Source organism: Rhopalosiphum maidis, chromosome 2 (genome assembly GCF_003676215.2).
Source record: "Rhopalosiphum maidis isolate BTI-1 chromosome 2, ASM367621v3, whole genome shotgun sequence".
Classification (NCBI taxonomy): Eukaryota; Metazoa; Arthropoda; class Insecta; order Hemiptera; family Aphididae; genus Rhopalosiphum; species Rhopalosiphum maidis.
This window is the reverse complement of record NC_040878.1, coordinates 38,356,129-38,381,740: the sequence shown is the minus strand read 5'-3', so window position 1 is coordinate 38,381,740 and position 25,612 is coordinate 38,356,129. Positions and strand designations below refer to the sequence as shown.

Here is a 25,612-nt window from a genome sequence, read left to right as displayed (position 1 = left end):
TCGTCTCTCCCAAATCTCATAAGCAATTAAACTCTGATAAACATAGTTCGTTATCAAAAGCAACTAAAACCACGACCAACACACAATTTTCCACTCATAATAATTACAGTAAGTGCTCTATCACAGAATGAAGACACGGAAATGGAAACTAATGAAATAAACGAAATCGTCTTAAAATTACCCCCGCTAATATTTATTAAAACAAAAATCCAAAATTATCAAACATTTTGTGAAAAAATAAAAAATATAATAGATCCAACCGACGATTTTATTTGTAAAAGCTCCACCGAGTCACTAAAACTTAACATTACCTCGTCAAATGCATACAGGACTATAATAAAATTTCTAAAAGAAAAGTTGAATTTTTCACATACCAATTGAAAGAAAATAGACCATACCGGATCGTTATTAGAAATTTACATTCTACCTCTGAACCCGATTTCATATAAGAAGAACTTGAAAAAGACGGATTTCAAGCGAGAAATGTCACTAACGCTCTCCATAGAGTCACAAAAATACCACTACCCCTATTTTTTGTAGACCTGGAACCAGCGCTCAACAATAAAAATATATTCGATCTCAAAACTTTATGCCATACCAAAGTTAAAATCGAAGCACCTCGAACCAACAACTTAGCACCACAATACTTAAATTACCAAAACTACGGCCACACTAGAACCTACTACAACAACCATCCAAGATGTGTCAGTTACGGTGAAATCACAGAACAGACTCATGTACCAAAAGTCAAAACCTCCCCGCTAATGTGCGTTATGTAATAGAAATTACCTAGCAAACTATCGCGGATGTCTTGTCTTCAAAAACCTGCAACAACTCCGAAAAAAAACAACACAAACAAAATTAAAGAAAACACAAATTGTAAAAACTCCACCTTGTACAACCCACCTCTCAACAGTACCTCACACCCAAAGAATTCAAATAATAATCAAACCTACTCACAGACCACCCTACAAAATAAAAATCCGATACACACAAATAACGAATATCAAAATCAACAAAATAAAAACATAACAACCCAATTGATCTCCTTTTTACACGAATTCAAAACTCTCATTAACCCACTTATTTCACTAGGTCATCGACAAAATGCCAATTGATTACAATCAAATTCCTCCCTTATTAATATTACTTTGGAACGCAAATGGAATAACCAACAACAAAAATGAGCTACAATACTCACTCTATGACAAAAAAATAAATATCACCCTAATTACAGAAACACACCTTACACCAAATAAACATTTCAACATACTAGGTATATAACACATCGAACAGATCACCCCGATAATACTGGACACGCCGGTACTGCGATTTTAATATCCTCTACTGCTATCACACTATGTATTACCGACATACCAAAAAACCTATATACAAGCCACAAATATTCAAATAATACTTGACCATATCCCCATTACAATATCATCAGTTTATTGCCTCCCTCATCAAAAAATCACCCCTACCCGACTTCAAACATTCCTAAGAACACTAAAAAATGCATTCATTATTGGCGGTGACTTTAATGCAAAGCATACCGCATTTGGATGTAGATCAACTAACACCAGAGGACAAACATTTTACAATGCAATTTTAAATAATCACCTTTCCTTCATTTCACCCAATGTCCCAACTTACTGGCCATCCCATACAAATCGCTATCTCGACATACTCGATTTTTTCATAACCTCATTATTTACATAACAATATTAAAAACCTTGACGAACTGTCCAGCGACCACTACCCAATTCTGCTTCTCCTAGGTGGTAATCAGAAAATATTAACAACACTCTAAACTCTGGACCGATTAACTTTAATTCATTTTAAAAAAATTAGACGAACACATTTCACTGAAAGTCCGATTAAAATCTCGCGAAGACATAGACAGCGCTTCGCAATTCCTTATTACAACTATCCAAGAAGCAGTAACGAACTCAACCCTTACACCACCACCAAATACAAATATACCGATAAAAACCTACCCCAGAATTTAAAAGAATTAATTAACAAAAAACGTCAAGCTAGAAAAATGTGGCAACAAACCTAATACCCAGACCACAAACACGAATTTAACAAACCAACAAATAAATTGATAAAAGAACTACAAACCTTTAAAACCAATCAATTTCATTCGTTTTTATCATTACTTTCACCAGTCAATGGTTTCTTATGGAAATCAATCAAAAACAAAACAAAAAAAAAAAGAAATAGTTCCCCCTTCAATAAACCCTAACAACACTTTAGCCATAACCGACAACTAAAAAGCAAATTTATTCGGAAACCACCTATCCGAAATTGTTCAACCACACTCAGATATAAGTGCTAATATAACAACACAAATAGAAAATGTTCATACTTTTCTAGACAGTCCACTACTTATGTCACTACCGGCCAAACCAATTACACCACAAGAAATAAAATCATATATTACAAAACTAAGCAACAACAAATCTCCAGGATATGATTTAATTAATAACAAAATACTCAAAAAACTAACAAACAAAACCATCCTTCTTTTGACTCACATATACAACACAATGCTCAGGTTATTATACATTCCCACAATATGGAAATTTTCTACAATAATATTAATTCCCAAGCCAGAAAAACCAAAGCATTTAGTAACTTCATATCGCCAGATAAGTTTACTACCGACGTTAGGGAAACTTTTCGAAAAATTACTTCTTAAAAGTAACCCCTATTATCAAAGAAAAAAATATCATAGCAAATAACAAATTTGGATTCTGATCATATCATTCTACAATTTATCAAATACATAGAATTACCCTCAAAATATCAGCATCATTCGAAAGAAAAAAACATTGTCCAGGGGTATTCCTTGATATCGAGCAAGCATTCAATCGTGTTTGGCATGATGGACTATTGTTCAAATTAAAATCGTTTCTACCTGCTCAATATTTCCTCATTCTAAAATCTTATCTCGAAGACCGATATTTCACTGTTAAACATAATAATTCTTACTCTCCTTACTATAAAATTAAAGCGGGAGTACCCCAAGGAAGTGACTTATCACCTCTACTCTATAATATTTACACATCAGATATCCCCAAAACAAACTATACAACTCTAGCGACATATGCAGACGATACCGCTATATTAGCATCAAACAAAGATCCTAACATTGCCACCTACAATATACAATATCATTTAAATCGAATTTCCAACTGGACTCAAAAATGGAAAATTAAGATTAATAAATCTAAATCGGTTTAAATAAATTTTTCTCTTTATAAAAACGAATGCCCACAACTGTCGCTCAATTATGTATCAATTCCTATCCAAAATGCAACTAAATACCTAGGAGTTCATCTAGAAAAAATACTTACTTAGGCCCAACACACTAAACACAAAAGAAAATAATCAAACTCACGCCTACATCTCCTTTGTCCTTTATTGTTTCCTTCAATGAGCTTAAAAAACAAAATATTAATATACAAGACAATTATTATCCCCTTTTGGTCATATGGCATTCAAATCTGGGACCAAGCCAAACCATCTAACATAAGACCCATTCAAGCTTTCCAGTCTATATGTCTTAGACAAATAACTGGAGCCTCATGGTATATGACCAACGACGCACTTCACAAGGATTTTCAAATGCCAACAGTAAATAAAATAGCAACTTGACACTACAAAAAATTCCATTCTAAATTCTATTCAAACCAAAACCCTCTTATTTCCAGCATGTCCTCTAAAACCATCCCCAGCAACCCTCCAAGGAGATTAAAAAGAAAATGGCCGAGAGACGCGTTTACCTAACAAAATTTGTTATTAAAAAAAAAAAAATAACGGCTCTCCACAAACCCATCAAATTAAATAGGAGGTACTATTGATGGACGGTTTCCCCTCTCAATTCTATTCAAGATATATGTATTACTAATTTTATTATCAAATTTACTTATTGTACTTTTTTTGTACAGATTGTAAATATAGCTTTTATAAATAATAATAAAAAAAATATATTAAATAAGTACTAGATAATAGAAACAATAATTGGTTTTTATTTCACTGGCTGTAAAATAAAAAATATTTTGTTCTTAAATTATTATGGTTTTTTAGATTGAATGATATTAATTATAGTTCAACAAACAAAACTTATTAATTTTTTTCAACCTTTATTTCATAAATAATTTAATAGTATGCATTTAAACATAATATATAATAATATAATATATATTTGACTAGAGCAAAGGATTAATCTTATTTTGCATTTACTTACAAACAAAAACATGATTAATATGTATACAGCAAATGTTACAAAACAAAATATCACAATAATGATTGACAAAATCATAAAAATAGTATATTTGATCATTTATGCTTCTAACTTTGTATCGGTATAAAAAATAAGAGATAAGAAAGACCGATAATTATACAATATTGAATCAACTAATTCACAACCTTTGTTTTAAAATTTAAAATGTATTAAACCTTTTTTTAAGCAATCATACGTGTTTGGCAGCATAATAAAATAAAGCGCAACAATTCAATGGCACATTACTAAATGGTATATCGCAAAACAACAGTGCTGGTATTTAAATGTGATTAAATTTAACATTTAAGGACATACACAAACAAATATACACTTAGGTATAATAAAAAGTATGCATAAACTTTTGATATTCTTTTTAATGTGTGTCAATTGGATTGGACACAAATGCAGGCTTTTGATTTTGTCCATTTGGCATTATTTGCCGTGATGTTTTTGATCTAAAAAAAATTTGAGTGAACATTATAATATTGCGCATAAAACTATTAACAATACCTACTAACAACATACCGAATTTGACCGGCTAAAAGAGGATTTATGGCATACAGCCATTCATACACTTCTTTGTCTAATAATGTTTGCATTAAATAGCCCCTATGTTTGGTGACAACACTGAATGTAAAATAAAATATTCTTGTTAACATATTTTTCAACATAAAAAAATTATAATGTACCTACTTAATTTTTTACCTTATTGTTTTCTATATTAAAGTCGAATAAGTAAATATTCAGAATATAATATTTGTATTTATTAGTTAATAACTCTAAGAAATTACCATTATAAAATTAGATTTTAATATTATTATAAATAAGAAATGAGAATTTTTGTACTTCTTTTTTCTTTTATTGGTATAAAATATATTATGAACTGCAATATTATAATTAGGGCTGGGATTTATATGTAATGAAAAAAATGTAAAATTATGTTAAAGTATAAAACTAAAATTAAATTCTAAATAATTTTTGAATAATATACATACAAAATTGATTGTTTTTAATTTCTAATCAATTTAGTTTAAAAAATATAAAATACAAAGATATTTCTACAACCACGCGAATGCAAGTACTGACACTGTTGAAAATTGTTAAATATATTTTAATCTAATAATTGTTGAATATTAAGAAGTACAAATGTACAATCTAAGATCATTAATTTATAGTTATCGAACAGAAACAAAAAAGATAAACTATAATCAAGTTTAACTAATACTTTCATATACTTATTTTCTGTATGCATTATTCACTTACAATTTTTACGAGTACTCTAATTATCAAAGTCTAAATGTAGAATACTACTAAATCATCCAAATTGTTGAAATTTGTAAAAAAAAAAAATTAAGAATTTTACAAATAATGTTATATAATTATATATAATTTATGACAAAATATGTAAAAATATGTAAAATAAAATATATCTTATTTTATTGCAAATCACATGAAATTAATTTATCAATTTGCAATACTTAAATTATTATGTTTTAATAAAAATATGTATTTACATACAAATCCCAGCCCTAATTATAATTAATAAATACTTCTATATTTTTGTATTATTAGCACTATTTTTAATTTAAGATAAAAAAATATTATATATTAAATGAACTGAAATGTAAATACACTACCTGAATGAATTTGGTACTTTAACCATGGCTAATTGATCTTCAGAATATTCAACTTGAGCTGTAGTTAAGTTGATCAATGCCCTTTCTACGGGATCTTTTTCATCTCTAAATATAAATACATATGGGCGTCTTACTGTCTGAAAATTAATAAACATTACAATTATATAGCAACAAAACGTTAACATCAATCGATTACTTTTTACTACGAGAAATGTTTTTTTATATTTAAATTTGTTCAATTATTAGAAAAAATATTTACCACCCATCGTTTTTTCCATCCATTAGTTTTATGTTCTAATATGTTCAAATAACCTTTTCTCGAAACTACTGGACTAATTCTTATCTCTTCAACTTCTGGCACATAAAGCACGAGTTGTGGTTCAGATGATGATGAATGAGAAGAAACCATAATATCTTGATTAAGATACATAGAGTCACTCATATTTGAACCACGTTGAAAACAACGGTCCGGGGAGAATAATCTAAAATCAAAAATGATAATAAATAAAATAAAATTCAATAAAAATAACTTGGTTATCATACTCATGATTTGAAATGGTAACACAGCTTGATGAATGACTAATATTTGAATCAGGTTTATCATCAGTTGGAGTTAGTACATTAGTGTAAGATGGTAACAAATTTTCCTAAAAAAGGATAGCTTATTATTTTATTATATTACTTAATAAATTCAAAATATAATAGTATTTCACTATATCCATATACTTTAGATGGTATTCTTCCTTGAATAAGCTTGATACATTTGGTAGCCAAAAATCGTTCTCTCTCATTCATCTGCCAAGGCTCATAAACACTAGGGTCGATATTGCGCAGTGCCACAGGGCTAGGGGGTCTCATTATATCTTTAGTGGAACTTGATGCTTTGGCTATTATGTTACACACCTCCTATGATATATATGATTAATAATATTAAATATAAGCTAATATGGACAAGTACAGATAAAAACCTTTTCAGATTTGGTGATTGGTACTTTGTCAAGACCTAGTCGTTCTCTAAGAAGAATCATGTGTCGTGTACGGCCAACTTCTTCAAGTCTGGTAAGTTTCTCCAGTTCCCATTGGTGATCAAATATTAAACTGTCACCACGTGGTTTCCAACCTTCGAGATTTTCTTCACCTCGGACATATGTAGAACTTGTATCCAAAACACGTCTTTGGCGTCTTTGGACACCTGAACAAAATGTTACAATCAACATCTACCATGAAACATTACTAAAATTGAAGAAACTTTAACTACAACATCTACAAGCCAACAACTCTTGTGGTTTCTACTGCATTTTCTTTTGTCACGAAAACTACCTGGACTACCTGCTTCTGAAGCTCTTTTCAGCACAAGTTCGTAAATTCCAGATAACCGATTTGCTTCACTGTTTTTGTAATTGCCACTGAATAGATGTTTCAAAGATCTTGGTCCCGTACGCGCATCTCTACCATAAATAACCATGCTTAAGTCCTTGGTAATTATTGCTGGACATCCACAGTTTTCCAACTAAAATGTATTATTAATTAATTAATTTTAATTAAATTCTTAATCTATTAAATTCTTAATTATTGCCTCTAAATAAGCTGATATAGTCATGAAGATATGTTCTCCTCCAGTAGATATTCTATTAAGAAGTACAGAATTGTGTAAAGAACTGTCCCATGCTGCTTCAAAACGAAACATGCAACGATCTTCACCAGGTATTTCAAGGTATTCTCCTGGGAATAAACCAAGTGAAAGTACTGAATTGTCTGTATCATCATCTTCTGATTGAGGTATATTGCGAATACGACCCACAACAAGTTCCCGTATTTCTTTCCAACGCAATTCTGGAGCAGTTTCATGTACTACTGTAATACGTATGCGGCGTTGTAAACCTTGATGTAGCATAAACAGTCCACGACAAGGTAGATCTTCACTATGATCAACCACACAAGGTACATAATCCCCATCAGGACCTAATACATATATTTTATTTTATTAAAACAATAGATTAATTAATTAAATATCTTACCGAGTTCACATATTTCAAACCAAACCAATAAATCATACTTAGCATGTATGTGTGATGTGCACAATGAAGGTAATACTCCAAACTTTGGAGAACGTACTGGTAAACTAATTGGTATTGATGGAGGTAACATTCTTCTTGGAGGTTGTCGAACACTAGAATATTTATAAAATAATAATTACTCTAATTTTAACTAAATATTTAATTAAACATACAAAGTACTATCTTGTTTAGCATCATTGTGAAGAGGATGTTTTTGATAATGTCCAAAAACTTCAAACACAATTGGTTGTGTCTTTATGTATTCTATGAATGATTTTGTAACAGGAACTGTAATCTATATAAAAAATAAAATTGTATTTTATGAAATATTTTACAGATTAAATACTTACATTTTGTACATGATAAAATCCAACTGGTGTACCTTTACCACAATTTTTTACAGGTTCGGTAGAAAATGCATCATCATGTCTATGCAAGAAACTAAAAATAAAAATACATAATTTATGAAATATTTTTAACATATTAGATAACTATTTAAACTTTGAATTACTTGAATTGACAAAAAATATCAGCATATTCGTCAGGGACACCAACAGCTTGTAATAATGTAACTCTAAACGTAAAATCTTTACTAATCAACAGATGACTTGGAAGTTCTTCATCTTTGATTTCAGAGGATATAGAACTATCTCCATGACCACTATCTCCATCAGCTTCAATTTCTAAAATAATATTTGATCAATTAAAATTTCAAATAGATAACATAAAAACTATATTTAATACCATCGCCTTTATTGCTACTTTTCCCAGTGACAATTCTTTCAATAATTTCAGTATTTTTTTTTCCAGACAAACGACCTAATAAATCTTTGTCATTAAAAGAAATCTTTGCAAATTGTCTTACTCCACAAGAGTTATCAGAAGTCTCATCTTCTACAATTATATATAATATTTTATAAATTATTATTTGAATTTAACTAAGAATTATTATATTATAATACTTAATATTATATACCCGAAACTGCTTGTATAGCAACACGTAGGTAACCCTTGACATCACCTTTTTCATTAACAATAGATACTTTATGTATTAGAGGTACAGGATACATAAGATTGCTTAAGTAGATAAACGCTCTGCCAATAAGTCTAAACCATGGAAATCTATCATAAAATGGATCTCCACCTGTAATTGCTTCTATATTAAAATCTGGTGATGTAGGTGATATTTCAGCTTCGTTTTGATACATTTCTCTCATAAGTTCTAATCTTTGTCTGCAAATAAACAAAATAAATAAATAAAAGTGTTTAATAGTATAGAGTAATATATCAATAATTTAGATGTCATAAAATATTTATGGAGAAATTGACAATATATAGTGGGATAATAAATTAGCCTAATATATTCTCGAAATAAGCATGTCTGACAAACCACTTAAACATTATGCATAGGACTTATATAGGGAACACTAACCTTGAGGGTATCAAATAGGAGAAAGACTTGTTAGGGGTGCAGGCAGTTAGACATTGGAAAAAATCATCCTTGAACTCACAAGGTGATTTTTGGGGACTTTCAATATTCCCATTATATATTTGGCGCATAAGATCCAACCTTGTTCTAACACAAAGACAAGCGTTAGAATTACCCTACCTTATAACCTAATAAATATGAGTAACTCACAAATACTCACTTCAATTTATCTAAGGTCCAATAATGAGTAGCACCATTCTTTGTATCGAGTACTTCAATTGCAACATATGTACGAGGGAATGGTCTATCTATATCATCATCATCAGCCAAGAAGTCCAAGGGTAATGGAGAATACAAAGTATCTGTTAATAACGTAAATTGAAATTGAACCTGAAAATAAAATAAATAAATAAAATAAATAAATTATATTATTAAATTTATCAAAATATTATACTTTTTTCTTTAATTCGACTGATATAGCATTAGCTTCTTTTAAAAAGACAGCATTTCCCCATAAATCATCTCTCAATGATGTAAATTGATGATATTTCCATTTACGACAAGTTGTTAAAACCAATTGGTATTCTTTGTCAGTCCAATTGCATTCAGCATCAAACAATGGGTTAACTAAAATTCAAATTTAAAATAATTGATCATACTAAAACATTAATACTAAACTATATTATGTACCAAAAATATCTTCTTCTTGAACAAAATCATCTGGAGTATAAGAGCTATACATTGACATAGTCATACTTTGTTCTTCAACTTGTTTCTGTAATGCATCTATTCTGGCCTCATAATTCTATAGTTAGGAATGTCAAAATGAAAACATTAGAATTTTTATTAACTATTTATTAAATTTTATATTTTTATCACTTTGCGTTGTTCTTCAAATATTTGATCTGCCGTTTCTTTATCTTTTTTGAACTGTTCTTCAAGAGCATTTAGCTTAAGTTTCATATCTTGTTTCAGATCTATTCCTTGTTTTTCTAATAATTCAATTTGTGCAAAGTTCCAATCGACATACTCATTATTAATTGGAGTTTCGGCAGGAGAACTCTTTTCTGGTTTAGTTGCGACTAAAACATAAATGTATATACAGTTAGCCCAAAATACTTTAACTAAAAATTAATATTTCAATTACTTTCTTTAACGTTTTCAGCTGTTACTTCTGTCTTGTTCTTATGTTCTCTTCGTTCTCTAACTAAACATAATTAATGAAAATTATTTTGTTAAATAAATGATTTATTTATCAATTTACCTTTGTTCTGGATGATTAAATCGGAAAACATGATTTTTTCCAAGAATCACTCTTGAACCTGTTTTTAATACAATAGGATCTGTGAGTTCTCGTCCATTTACATAACATAATGCACCTTTTATCGGTATTAAAGTAACAACACCATTAGAATTTTCAAACCGACAATGTTCACGTTGTATATATGAACCACACAATCGAATATCTTGAGTAATTTTAGATTCTGCAGATCCAACACGTGTTACACCCTCTTTGATGTAATATATAAGACATTCAGACATAAATGGATCTTCATTTAGATTGACTAAATGTGGAGTCTTAACAAATGATAAACGATATTAATTAATTAACAAACAAAAGTTGAGTAATTTTACTTTTTGTGGAGAAAATACTCCAACTGTATCACCATCTTCTTTAACCGCTACTCCCATTTCAGCAAATACAGCTTCCCTTTGAATTCGTATTTCTTCTGTACGTTTTAATTTTTCTTCCCATGTTTCATTAAGTTCTTTTACAACAAATAAAATACAACAGTTAAATTAAATACGTTATTGAGTAATAGAAATTTTTTTTATACCAGCAATCAATTTTTCGCTAGCTTGAAGTTGGTCAACAGCTTCTTCAGCAATCATAGATGAAGGAATATTGGGTTTTTCATCACCATCCTTAAGCATTTTGACTCCGTCATCTCCTGTAAATAAATTAAAAATCATTATAAATTAACAATTAAATGTCTATTTAAAATGATGCAGATAATGGTAGCTAAGCGCAATTATTATTAATATAGTTGTTTATAGAGAATATAAGTATAATGTATTATATATGTCAAAGCCAAGCGAGCTTTATGGAAACAGAACACTGAAAGCATGAGAGGCGACCCCTACTTACGGTTTTCTTTTAGTTTCCCATAAACCATTTTACCACCTGATGTTCATAAAAATAAAAACCACTGTCACCAAACTAATTAAGTTAAATACTTAATTTGGTACTTTTAATAACAAATATTAAAACATATACCTTCTTGTACTACAATTCCTTCAGCCTTTAATAAATCTCGAAGTCTTTGAATTTCTTCTTTGAGTTCACGGATAAGTTTTGCATTAGCATCTTCATTAACAATAGCTTTGCATACTATTTGTTTTGCTCGATCAGCATATCTATAATAAAATAAAATAACATAAATTAATAAAAATTATTACAAGTTAATATTATTAATAGCTTGCCGTAAAGTAGATAATGTTTCATCATAATTAATATCTGCAGGACTAATAGCAGCAATCATTGCAGTCTTAGAGTTTCCACCAAGATTCTCTCTTAAAAGCCAAGTTAGAACAGAGTCACGGTATGGAATAAAATCTCCTTTTTTCTTTTTTTTAGAAGCCTATAATTTAATGAAATAAAAATATATAAAAAATGTCAAGTAAATATCAACAAAAATACTTACTGACTATTACCCATTTGAAAGTGAAAAGCATGAAAAACAAAATACAAAGATAAATTAAATTCATAATTTTAGGAAAATTAAAATTATTCAATTCAAATATTTTTAAACACATTTTAGTGCGTGAGTACTACAAGTAGTTTGGTTTTTTAAAAATAAATTACTTTTTTGTATTGGTAAAATTATTGTAAAATAAAATAAATTAGGTAGATAATTTATTGTAGTCACTAAAATATATTTAATTATAAGTATATATATCTATATAGAGTATAAACCATTGGCATACATACCATTTCAGCTAATCCAGATATAACTTTTCCTAAAGTAGTCAAACTTTTGTTAATATTAGCACCTTCTTTAAGTCTAGTTCCTTTTGCACCAGTTGAATCTGCTCTTTCTGAACCAGCCAAATCGACCAGTGATATTTTACTAACTTTTTCAGTAGTTAACTGAGTCATTTCATCTAATCGTTTTTGAGTAAAGAATATGGTAAAAACTGCATGGGAACGACTAGATGTTTCATTCATATTTGTTGCTGCAACTGTTCTGATAGAAAAATATAAAAAAATATATTTTTAAACATTAATAAAAAAAGACATAAACAAAATTAATTATTAGTACTTTAGATCTTTTAAAATGTTTAAACATATGAAAATGTTTACCTGGCTTTGTTGCCTTCGTCAATGAGATCATGAATATTTTGGTAAGTAGTAACAGCAAGTTTTGATAAATCTTCTACATAAGGTCCTAATAAAGGATGTTCACGAACTCGAAGATTACCTTTATTTTTAGGATTTAACAGATCGCGAACACGTTCACAGTATATTTCCATATAACTAACCTAAAATTAAAATAAAGATATTTAGTTATAAATAAAATTTTTTTAATTTTGCATGTTTAACCTCAACAGAGTATTGTAATTCATCACTAGTAGTTGATCTAATCCTGTGAAATAAATCTTTGCAAATTAATGGTATTATGCCTTCTTGACCTTCTTCTTCTTGTCGTCCCATCATAGTGTATGATTTTCCAGCTCCTGTTTGACCATATGCAAATATGCATACATTGTAACCTTAAATAATTCAAACAACTATAGATTAGCAAAAGATTTGATAATAGTAACATTAATATTTAAAAGTAAAACAATACTAAATATACCTTCAAAAGCATGCTGTAACATTTCTTCACCAATGTCTCTATACACCATAGTCTGGGATGCAAAATTTGGATCTGAAGGCTAAAATAAAAAAAACATGGAATTTTATTTAGCTGGCAATAGAGATAAATGTAATACTTACATTTTGAGACCAATAAGAATAATCGAAATTAAAGCTTTTTGTTGCATCCTTAACATTAGGTGGGAGTTTTGGATTTGTTATAGCTGCAAAAATAAAAAACATACAAACAAATATTGATTGGATCATTGATTGCTATATATTAGTTTATATAAATTCTATGAAGATAAAAATTAAAAATGTAATGATTTTAAAAAGTTTATTTCTTTATTTTTTTTACACATATAGAGTATTATAATATGGCATTACAAATAATAATAAATTAATAATTTTTTTAAAAATATATCTAAAAGAATGGATGTCAAATGTTTAAAAAATTTTTATATATAATTCATTTAAAAATTAAAGGTTACACAGAAATAAATATTATATATTTTTAACTAAATATACTTTTTATGTAATTTTACAATTATTAAAATATATACTCCCACAAAATATGGGATCAATTTAAAATTCATATTTTACTATTAAACTATAAATTTGATTTGTGTATATATCTACTTATTAATATTTACATACATATAACGGTGTGTTTGCCCCTCCCCCCATAACAAAAATATTTTTTACTTATATATTAAAACTTTGAGTTTGCAATTTATATTGGTTATGATTTTAACCCTTATTTTTATGATATACCTATCTACTTGTAAACTAATTGTTTATATTAATATAATATTGATTATTTATATTTATATAATATAATATTTGATAAATAAAAGCATGTAGTTCGTAGATTTTTTTTAATCGTTTGAGTGATAACAATTTGTGATTGAAATTTAATATTCATAGATAATATAACAAATCGTTTTTTACTTATTGTATAATATTTAGGGAGGGGCTAAATTTTTTTATCTTAACATTTTAAAAATTTTGAAAAATGAAACTTACATGTAGTGTACCCAGCCATTTCTATAATGCATTTACAATCTCTTGATGTCTCTCGATTGTTAAAAGGCCGTACTCGAACGGCTACTTTCACAGAAGACATAATTGACGCCTTTTTAAATCGTACCTATAAAATGTGAGATTATTTAAATAATATATTTTTTTACCCTAGAAGGCTATTAAACAGATTGGTATACATTACATATAAAATATAAAAATGTTTAATTAAAACAAGATTGAGTACATGAATAATAAATTACCTGTAATTTAAATATCACAACATAGGTAGTGACAATTTCCGACCTACAAACACGAACTCATCAGCATCCACTAGTAGACTACTTGTGTATACCCCTTAAGTTGCGCCTGTGCATGGCCGAAGAAAGCAAGGGTGAAAATCAATAACAGGGATGTCGGGTGGAGGTTGAAGGGTGACGTCATTTCTAGGCTTCCGCCCACTCAATATGTAGGTTGCAGGACTAGGGCAATGGATTAATGTCAAAACTCTATATAAAAACATAGACGTAAAAATATATTAAAAAATTTTAAGTATTAGAAGTGCATTAAAAAGTAACTTTGATACACAAATTATTTTTATTTCGATAACATTATTAGGTATTGAAGAATATTTATTTTATAAAACCCTTTGTTAAATATCAAGGACAGAGGTTGTAAAAATAAAGTTGGGGAGGCAATCGTATTAAAGAAGAGGTCGATACCAGTCTGTGTGGCGCCCAGGAAATGGCTTACTGCTTGTCCATAAGACTTACCCACCACATAAAATGTTATCATGATTTCTGCACATGCACCGGAGACTGTTAAATTTGATAAATTTTAAAGTTTTAGCGGTTTTATCTTTTATAAAAGAGTTATGTTCGAATGAATGAAAAAAATATGATATAATAATTTGCCACAAATATATACACAACAATATATGCCCTGCACATATCCGATATTGTATGTACTATGTAATATTATTGATTTATGAATTATAATTCATTCATATACAGGATAATTCTTTTATCGAACTACGCTCATTATTTTATTTTAAAATTTATGATCGTTTTTGAAATTTTTTTTTTTTTACATAATTTCCCGTCAAAATAAAACAACATGAAAAAATAATATTTTTTTATCATTGTAATTTTTTAAGTTGCTTACTATTTTGAATGATTACGAGTACATACATTTTGTATTTCATTTTCGGAAGCGGAATATTTTTTTGATGTATTTTAATACATAAAAATCAAAACTCGGAAGAGTAGTTTTTGAATTATACATTTATAGTTTATTAAGTGGGTGAAGTAGTAGACCAGCATTTTGCGAGGCATTATATCACTCCGCTAACCTAAACTTTAAATACTTATAATTCAAAAACTACTCATTCAAATTTTGATTTTTGTGTATCGAAATACTTAAAAAAAAAATGTTTCTGCTTCTGAAATTGAAAATATCAAAAAGTAAGAAATCTAAAATATTATAAGGATAAATGAAAAAATATTAAAAAAATATACATATTTTTTTTTAAATGTCGTTTTTTCAACTGGAAATTATATAAAAATATATTTTTATAAACGTTAATATATTTTGAAATAATGAGTGTTATTGTCTGATAAAATAATCACTCTGTGTAATATAATAGATATTATATTATTATTATAAATAAGTATATATATTAAAATATAGAATACTATCAATTAGAATTAGTTATAGTCTTATAGAGTATAATTATTTCTATAATCCTATTTTGTTTTAGGATATAATTAACCAACCAAATAACATTTGTGATATTAGAAATTCATTCAGGTTTGAACTTGATATTTTTAAAATTGTGTTAAAACATTAAATTAATTATTTTATTTTTCTTTTCATTAGCCCACTAAAAAAACTAAAAACATGTCTTTGCAATACCCAGCACACTTTAAATGGATTAACTTTAATATACATTCATAATGATGTGATTAAAAACTAAAAATCTATGGTAACGGAGGAAACAATAAAATTATTCTGCATGGAGCTTGGAAGGGTTCAATCATTTTTAAATAACTAACAATTGACAATTATATTCTGTAAATACTATTAAAACTTTTAATAATTTTTATATATTTTATGTTAAATTTTTAAATTTGTTGATTTTTCTATTTTACCTATTATATAAAATATTATTAATATTAATTTAATTAAAAATTTAAATTAATATTATTTAAAGTATATATTCTATGTTAGTTGTATGTATAAATATACTATCTGATAGGTATACATCATTTTATTTTATTTCAGTTTGTATTAAGATTCAATGGAAGTACAATAATTTTGATAAAATTATACTATTTTGTATATTATATTTCTGCGGGCGCCCTTGTATAATATGTAATTAATAAATATATATTTGTTTTTTTAGCGTTATGAACCAATCATTAACTTGGTCATTTATGTTTGTCAAACAAAAATTGTTTTTACATGGATTAAACTTCGGCGCCGATCAATGGTTAAAGCCCTAGGTAATTAACAGATTGAGATGATGGTATAGATATGTCATCTAAGGAAACTTCAGGGCACAGAACAAAGTGAAGAGTAAAGGTAGTGTGTAGTGATTTAGATGGATTTTCTTTAACTCTCCAATTATCGTACCAGTTAGACCAGTGATGCCAAACCTTTTTTGTTCGGCATGCCACTTTGGTAAACAATCATCTTTAAACCAAATGGGCCACCAAATAAAAAAGTACAATAATCAGTATATCAACATATGAAAAAAAACTGATTTTTAAATTTGTGACGGGCCACACAGAATACCTTCGCGGGCCACATGTGGCCCGTGAGTCGCGGATTGGGCACCACTGAGTTAGACCAAAGGCGTGCGCAGTCTCCGGTTTCAGGTACAGCAAGAGATTAATTCGGCCTATTCTTCAAATTCACCATTAAACCCGGCCTATAGTTTTATTTTTTTTTACTATTGAGTATTGGGTTTGGGTATCAAAATTAAAATTGTATTAATTATTTGTTTTTTTGGATAAAAAATTGTACAGTTAGGTATTAAGCCACTAAAGGTGTATTTTTCTACAAGCTTATAGTTAATATTTATTATATTTTATAATATGATAAATATTTACGATTAAAAATCATGGCTATTTCTTTTTATAGTAGACAGGTCTATTAGTTTTATACTGGTAAATTCTATAATCATAAAATATTTATCCATACTTTATCAAAAAAAATCATTTGTGAAAATATAATTTTACCGAGGCCCATTATTGAATATTTGTCAGCCCCGGTAGCCCCAAACAAAGTCCAGAGGCAGCATATTAGCACATTTGCTATGCATTTCTCAACTTACTAAAGACGTTTTTTCCTTTTAAAATATATCCTAGGAGCTCAAATTATTCTAATTAAAAATAATAATAACCCATTATACAAGCGATACAGGTGTTCCATACATGCTATTATTGCTATTACATCATAGTATTACATTGTAACCAATAAAACCACAGTTTAAAATATCAAAACGACAAAATAATTCAGGTGATTATATTTTATCACAAACCACTAATTATTTCAAAAACTATTAACATTTTTAAAAATATTTCTTTTATTTAATTTACAGTCTAGATAAAACAACATTTTTTTTTTAATTTTTTAAACAAATATTTACAATCGGTATGAAAAAAATCAATATGTAATAAATATAGGTAATACAATTTACAAGGTTTGAGTGAAAGGGGCGTTCAGTAATACTACTTCATCTTGAAAGGGTTTAAGAAAAAAGATTTGATACTACGGGATTTGGGTAAGCTTGAATGAAATTTTTTATAGTGAGTGCCGAGTGGAAGCAAGTACAGAATGGAAGCAATTTTGAGATATACAAGTCGAGTCTTGTTGCTAACATACTACGGAGATTTGGTTAATAAACGTAAGTTTATAGACTGGAAAAGTGGAAAGATTAAAAAAATGTTAGATTTGAGACTCCTTAGATTTAGATATCATAATTATTAATTCATTGCAGAACGAATTAGTTGTTTGTAGATAAAAATGTTATTATTGAGCATGGAGATGTCGGAGCGTAAAGTTGTCTATTAAACTATGAAGTTTTAATTTTAGGGATAATTTTAGTTTTGATGTGAGATCAAGGTGAAATTAAGGTGATATGTGATGATTTATTTTTATTTTTTATTGTTATAATTTTTTTTTAATTTGATACTATTTTGAATGATAACATACATTTATTTCATATTTTGAAGCAGAATATTTTTCGGAGTAAATTGATACATGCATATTGTAATTTGGACGAGTAGTTTTTGAGTTATAAGTATTTGAAGTTTAGGTAAGTGGAGTGATGTGGTAACCCGCAAAATATTGTCTACTTTTTTGTGTATATATATCATAAAATAATGTTTAATATTATATAAGTATTTAAAAATTTCAATAAATTACAAATTTTTTTCAACAGATCCCTAAAATAATTGGATCTCATGTGCTCTAGGGTCAGGCTAAGAGGGACACTCTTCCGTGGGACCCTGTTTGTGATATAATAATAAACCTACTATATCACATAAAATTATTAATTTTGATTAAAAACAAAACTTTTAACTAAAATTACTCCAAACTACACAAAAAAACATTTGTTTGTATACATAAATAAACGATAAATGGAAGAAAATAGGTCATAATTAGAAAGCTAGATTACCAAATCCAGATAGTATCATAGATTTAAAAATTAAATACTATTTACAAATATCAAGTCATTCGTAATTTATTCAATTCAATTATAACATTATTGTAACATTTAAAAATTATAGTCAATTAAAAACAAAATCTTCAAATTTATAATAAAAGTTTATAAGGTAGGTATTATAAGTTTAATGTTAAACAAATATATTTATTAGATATTTTATCTTTTTATGTTAATTTTTTACATCTGACCTTCCTTCCTCTTTCCAAGACTTTTTATCGAAAGACCACATATACAACATAAAACATAATATTGAATTGTACAATAATGATTCATTGGTACAACAATTGGTATTTGAAAGTGCTATAGCAACACCAAGTTAATTAAATTTAACATTTTAGGTTGGCAAATTTCAAATTTAAAAAATGACAGAATTTTTATTCTTTTTTAATTATCATAATATTACCGTTAAATCTAAATCTAATCTCGACACGTCAAAAATCACGAGTGTTCTGAAACTAATTAAAACGATTTGTCATATCTTTTATGTTTGTGAAGGCAACAGGTGAGAAGTAACAATTGGTATAGTGTACAGTTGATGTAGTGGAATGCTATAAACTGAATACTACTTACTAGTTACTAGAATAGACTATAGAGTGTATAGTAGTTATTAGTAGTTATTTACTAAATAACAATAAACGCAATACAGCTATTATAAACTGACAAATGATAGAATTTAAGTCCAGATAAATACCATAAATAAAAATTAAAAGTTACATTGAAAACAATTAAATAATTTATAAAATATAAAAGTAGGCGTCAACATTAAATACAATTTTGTAACATATGTAATGATAGAGTTACAAAATATCTGGGAAAACGGGAATTTTTCACGCAAATCTTCTTGACAAAATTAATTTTTTTTTTTTTTTGTGTGTGTAACTAGAAAACAAATAACCACAAATACTTGGACATTTTAACAAATATTCATGAGATAATTTTCTATACAAAATATAATTTCAACATATTTTCTCGTCTTGTGAACTATTTATAGACATTTGATATTTATCATATTTTTTTTTAGCATAAATGTCGATAAAAAAATTAATTGTTGGGTAAAAATATTTAAAAACTGAATATAAGGTGAAATAAAATTAGGTTAGATTCAAGATGCAACCTATATTTAAAAAAAAAAAATCCTATTGCAAAGAATAAAGTCAAATTCTTTATAAACGATTGAAGTTCGCATATTCACTTGTATAATCAATTAATAACTATCATTTATTCTCATCAATTTTTATTATTTCTTTGTAATTTAAGAATAAATAATTGCAACTATTTGAAATTTTTACTAAATGGTTATCTTATCATTTTCTATGATAGAATTTCAAAAATATTTCTATTCTTTTTGAATTTTTTATTGACATTTGAAATTTAAATTGTTTTAGTTTTTTTTTGTAAACATCAATAAAATTGTTTTCACTTATTTAATAAAATAAAAATTGAATACAATATCCTACTAAAGTTGTTTTCAAAACTGCATAAAAATATTATAAATGTATAGAAACAATTTATTTTTTTTAAGTATTTAGATTTAAAATTTTGATACGTATTTATCTTTGCTAAAATTATGAAAATTTGCAAATAGTTTTGCAGTAAAATAATTATAAAATGTGTAATTTTTTATAGTTAAGGCTTAAAAATTGAATACAATTTTTATCACAAGTATAGCTCGTATTGAAACTAAAAAAATCTAAAAATAAATTATTTATTTTAAATATTTTAAGTTAAAATTTGGTTTTAATTTAAACTATGGTTAAGGATTTATTATTTTATTTTTATTTGAAAATATTATTCGAGGGGACTTGAAGCTTTTCCGTGTATAATTTTATTTTATACACGAAATGGCAGTATGCTAATGCATTGTTTTCAGTAAAAATTAATTCAATCTACAATATAAGTAGTAGTAGTATAACACATATTGAAATAAATTACTTTACCTAGTAATACAAAAAAACATAACATGAAACGATGAAACATACTTAATGATATAGGTGACATTCACCGCTCAGAATTGTTTTTCGTATATAATGATATATCAAATATTGCATTTAAATTTAAAACAGTCATCCACTCGATACTTACTGTACAGCACAGGTGCACGGCGGTACATATTGTGGTTATTTTCTCACATTGTTTTTTATTAATTGTACTTGTGATTTATGATCAGAACTAAGCATTTATGTGCCACCACAATTTTAAGTAAATAGATAGCAAATTCAAAAATGTACATTGAATTTTTTCAAGATTTACAATAAGACATAAGTCCTAGATAAATTATGGTTCTAGAAGACACGGCTAAATTTTAATATTGATCTGACGAACGCACAATATTAAGCCTTCAGAAGTGTTGATAATTTAAACTTATTTGCTGCTTAGCTTATGTAAAGCTTTCAAGCTACTCAAGGTTTTGAGAATTTTGCAGTAAGCATTTTTAATGTATACAGGTTGATCGTGTACAAAAATTTAAATAGGTTTTTAATATAAAATACCTTAAGCTGATCACGTTTAATTGGGAGTGGGCATTATAAGTCTTAAGGTATTAGTCTTAGACAACCTAAAATAATAGATCCAAATAACTTGAAACGTAAGATAAGATAGATATAAGCCAGTATTTTACGGCTAGAATAATATAAAAGTTTCATAGATCAGGGAATACGCCAACCATTAATGAATATCAAAAGAGAAGCAATATAGGGGAAAATCTAGAGTATATCTTAAATTATAGAGAAATAGACAAGATAATTCATCTGAACCAATATACTTATATGTAGTACCTACCTCCCATAGCGGATATACTATAAAAATACATCATTAACAGAGAAGGAGCAAATATTAGGGAAACGGAAGGAAAAAATATGTAAGTATTTAGTTGGTAAACTTAAAAGCACTGATTATCTGCATAAAATATATGGAATTAGAGTACATAAAAAACATATTAACGTTATTAACAAAATCATGTTTATCTCCACAATGAATACTGTTACACTTAAAAAGTTTAAGAATGCAACTTTTGTATCAGTTTTTCTCTAATCAAGTCCAAATACTTTCGAGGTCCTTTATTAAGAAAGTTTTCAAAACGTTCTAGAAAAAAGAGTTAATTGTAGGAAACACATACACTCACAAACCACACCGTTTATAGTTTTATACAGAAAATGTAGTTAATGGAATGTAGTAACATTAACAAGTAGAAACAGGAAGTTAATTAGGCTCTCGAAAAGAAAAATATGAATAGTTGTTGTGTGCAAGAACTCAAATGGAGGTAGAGAAAATAAAAGAAATATAGAGGAGTATGAGATTAATACACTCAAGCAAGACTACTACAAAGAGTGGAGTGGGTGTGATAATAGATGAAAAAAGGAAAGTTTCTGTGGTAGGAGCTGTGAAAAAAAGTGATAAAATAATAAGTATGAAATTAATTTTGGGGAATAATAATCTCAACATCTAGGATGTGAGTAAAGTTCTAAAAATAAGAGCTTTAGCAAAATATATAAGAGATAATGCAAGGAATAGTATGAAATGAAAACGTTGTGATTTTTGTAAAATAAATGGACTTTTAGAAAACAATAGAAGAGGGCATGTATGAAAGAGTACATGTAGGTTATAATTTTGGAGGAGGACTAAGAAGGAGAATAAAAGTACTGGGGTTTGCACAGGCGTATAAGTTAGAAATTATAAATACTTTTTATAGGAATAAAACATTTTAAACATTATATAACTTTTAAGAGTGAAAGGAATAAGTTACAATTATTATTTTTTACATGGAGAAGTAAAAATTCCATTTTTCCTTAATTTTTTGATTGTTTTTTCCAATTATAAAAATAAATAATGTGTAAGTAATAAGTCATTTTTCAAAAATTAAAAATAAAAAGAAAAATTTTTAGTACATTTCTTACTATAAAATAATATTATTTAAATTGTTCTACTTTTTCATAATTTATATTGTTTTTCTTGATTATTTTGAAAAGTTCGAGGATTTTTTAGATTGGCCTCTTTAAAGTACAAACTAAGACCAATTTGATATCCAAAACTACCTCCATTTTTGAAAATCGGAGCATTTTATCAAGAACTTATAGTGCTCATACAAAAAAAAAAAAAAAAGATCATAATGAAATTAATACATTCAATGTTCCTCTAAGAATCTAAGATGAAATCAAGTTAGAAGAATGTATAATTGGTTGAAGTTATAAAGAGTAAATAAAAAGGCAAAAATGCAGTTAAAGAAGAACAATTTAAGAAGTATGATAACTATATGAAAGACTGTGTACAAAAGAAGGAAAAAAGAATACATGGGCTAAGATTTGAGAAGAAAAGTCCAAAGATTTTCAGAATGTATAGTGTATGACGGGGATATTAGATATGAAAGTAATGTGAAAAAAATTTTACTTATTAAATAAAAAACTTAACAAGGATGTAATTAAAGAAGTATTATGTAATTTAGGAATGGTTAACTTAATTAATGAAAAGGAAGTGTGGATTGCAGTTAGGAAGATTGAAAATAAGGAACAGTAGGATCTAATAGAGTACCAATAGAGGAATAGACGATATTAAGCAACTTAATACAGACATAATATAGTTAACAGGTTTTTTAAATTTTAGTGGAATATTTCAAAGAATGGAGGAAGTATTTTGATAGTCCAAGTTTGAAAGCAGGATGTATAAAAGTGTGGGCATTATGAAATTAATATCAATGACAGAGCTGATACTTTGTAAGAAGCATATTGTAGAAAAAAAAAATATTTGCGTATGCTGTTTATAGATTTGAATGATGAGTATAATAATAGAGTTCTGAGAAATGTATTGTGGCAGACATTGATAAGAAATGGAGTACTAAAAGATGATGAGTTATAAAAGTGTGAAAAGCAAAGGTGGAAAAATAGAATTATTTTTTAAGAGGTGTGTACCAGGGTCTTGTGTTAATTATCCTTAGTAATGGGTAAAAAATTAAAAATGTTATTAGTAGGTATCATGGTTCTTGATCTTTACAAGTTATGTTGTTTGCAAGTGAAAGTCCGAAAATGAAGGAAAGATTGGAAGAGGAATTGGTCCTCCTTTTTTTGTTTATATTTATATAGTTTTAATTGTGATTATTCCATTAATAACTTTATCAGTAAATAATAAATTTCTTGAACATTTGGTTTAGACAATTTTAGTCATATCTCCTTCTGCAAAGGAATTCTAGATACACTACTAGGAGGATGTCAATGATAACTGATAAGCATGAAAATTTCAGTTATTATCTGAACAGCTTTTAAGTGTAATATTTTTATAAATAAGTTAATTATTAGATTTTTCTAACTCTTTTTCATCTTAGAACTAATTCGATAAAATGTTTATCTAATTAGTTCTAAGAACTTAAATAACAAGTTAGATTGCATATTTACATACCAAAGAAACTAAAGTTAGTATTACTATAACATAACTGTATTGATTTGGTTCAATTTAAAGTTATAAGTAATTCTAATATTTAATGTTGTATTTTCTTACATCTAGTTGACTTGGGAACGCTTTAATGGAACATTTTTTAGCACATCACAGAAATCTACATCTATTAGAGTAACAGTATCAACGCTATTTATAGTTTCTGTAAAAGAAAGTAATAAAATAAAATATTTAAGTAATTCTAAAATTTATTTTATAAAATTGAATAGGTGGATTCTTAAAACGATACCAAAATATTTATACATTATTTCATTATTGGCGGATAGGACTGAATAGGAATAAAACTAAGACTGTTAAATAAATAAATATATATAATATACAACGTCGAATTGACAAGCAATTTCTAATGTTTGATTACAGCTACATCAACTGTACGGTTAAAATAATTCAAATCAATAATATTTTCTACCAATTGTACTAATTTATCAAAAAAAAAAAAAAAATACGACTTAGAATACTCAAAACCAGCCCATATTTTGAGCTCACCGAGTTTTCTTCGGTAGTTCACCAGACCAATCCCAGATAAAATATATATAAATACATATACTGCTAATATAATAAAAATGTTACCTTTTGTAAAAAAATTTGAACTGCAATAATACTGTTTTGTCTAATAATCAAGGAATTGTTGTAGGTACTTGCATAAGGTTTACTAGACAATAAAAATGTGTGATATGTCATTATTGTTCATTACTGATGATGCTCCCACAAACTTAAATGTTTTATGTTTTTGTAAATCTATTTCCAACTAAAATAATAAATAAAATGTATATACTATAAAAGAGCATAAGCAAAATATTTTTTTTTTTAATAGGTACCATATTTCACAGAAATTAAAATAAAATGATCTTCACAAATACATCAATCATGGTATTTTAGATTTTGCAGAACCATTACATCTATAACTTCTTGAAACCACATTTGTCTAGATAATTATCCATGGATGAGTATCATAGCGGCTATTACCTGTTATTTGGTGGTTGTAATCGTGCTATTGTCTAGATTATTATGTATAGTAATTATAAGAAATAAGAATCTGTCGTGTGTCGTACAAAGTACCTACTACCGATTTGTAATATTTTTATTGTGATTTGTGAATAAAAATGTAATACAATTTTTATAATATAATCAGTAATCACTAAAATCTG

The 25,612-nt window shown here is 27.4% G+C and overlaps 1 protein-coding gene across 3 annotated transcripts; it reads right to left on the bottom strand.

Annotated features, from left to right (window-relative positions):
* Positions 1–4,209: 4,209 nt before the first annotated feature.
* Positions 4,210–25,560, bottom strand: LOC113550983 (kinesin-like protein unc-104). 3 transcript variants are annotated; one of them, XM_026952960.1, is made up of 37 exons: positions 25,283–25,560; positions 25,035–25,212; positions 14,557–14,802; positions 14,300–14,423; positions 13,415–13,497; positions 13,275–13,353; positions 13,019–13,188; positions 12,779–12,957; positions 12,407–12,662; positions 12,120–12,122; positions 11,899–12,056; positions 11,693–11,832; positions 11,564–11,599; positions 11,253–11,366; positions 11,050–11,183; positions 10,682–10,992; positions 10,562–10,623; positions 10,294–10,496; positions 10,105–10,219; positions 9,869–10,041; positions 9,635–9,804; positions 9,418–9,561; positions 8,962–9,218; positions 8,730–8,879; positions 8,497–8,668; positions 8,336–8,426; positions 8,159–8,280; positions 7,947–8,098; positions 7,505–7,890; positions 7,249–7,438; positions 6,897–7,120; positions 6,655–6,834; positions 6,472–6,575; positions 6,188–6,410; positions 5,929–6,065; positions 4,817–4,918; positions 4,210–4,746 (listed from the first exon to the last, which is right to left on the bottom strand). In XM_026952960.1, the coding sequence occupies exons 4-37, from the start codon at positions 14,397–14,399 to the stop codon at positions 4,665–4,667; spliced, it is 5,202 nt and encodes a 1,733-aa protein (XP_026808761.1). In that variant the 5' UTR covers positions 14,400–14,423; positions 14,557–14,802; positions 25,035–25,212; positions 25,283–25,560; the 3' UTR covers positions 4,210–4,664. The 3 variants fall into 3 exon arrangements, with proteins under 3 accessions (XP_026808761.1, XP_026808762.1, XP_026808763.1); XM_026952961.1 differs by having other exon boundaries at positions 7,258–7,438; XM_026952962.1 differs by lacking the exon at positions 9,418–9,561 and having other exon boundaries at positions 4,211–4,746; positions 7,258–7,438; positions 25,283–25,559.
* Between the last annotated feature and the right edge of the window lie 52 nt (positions 25,561–25,612).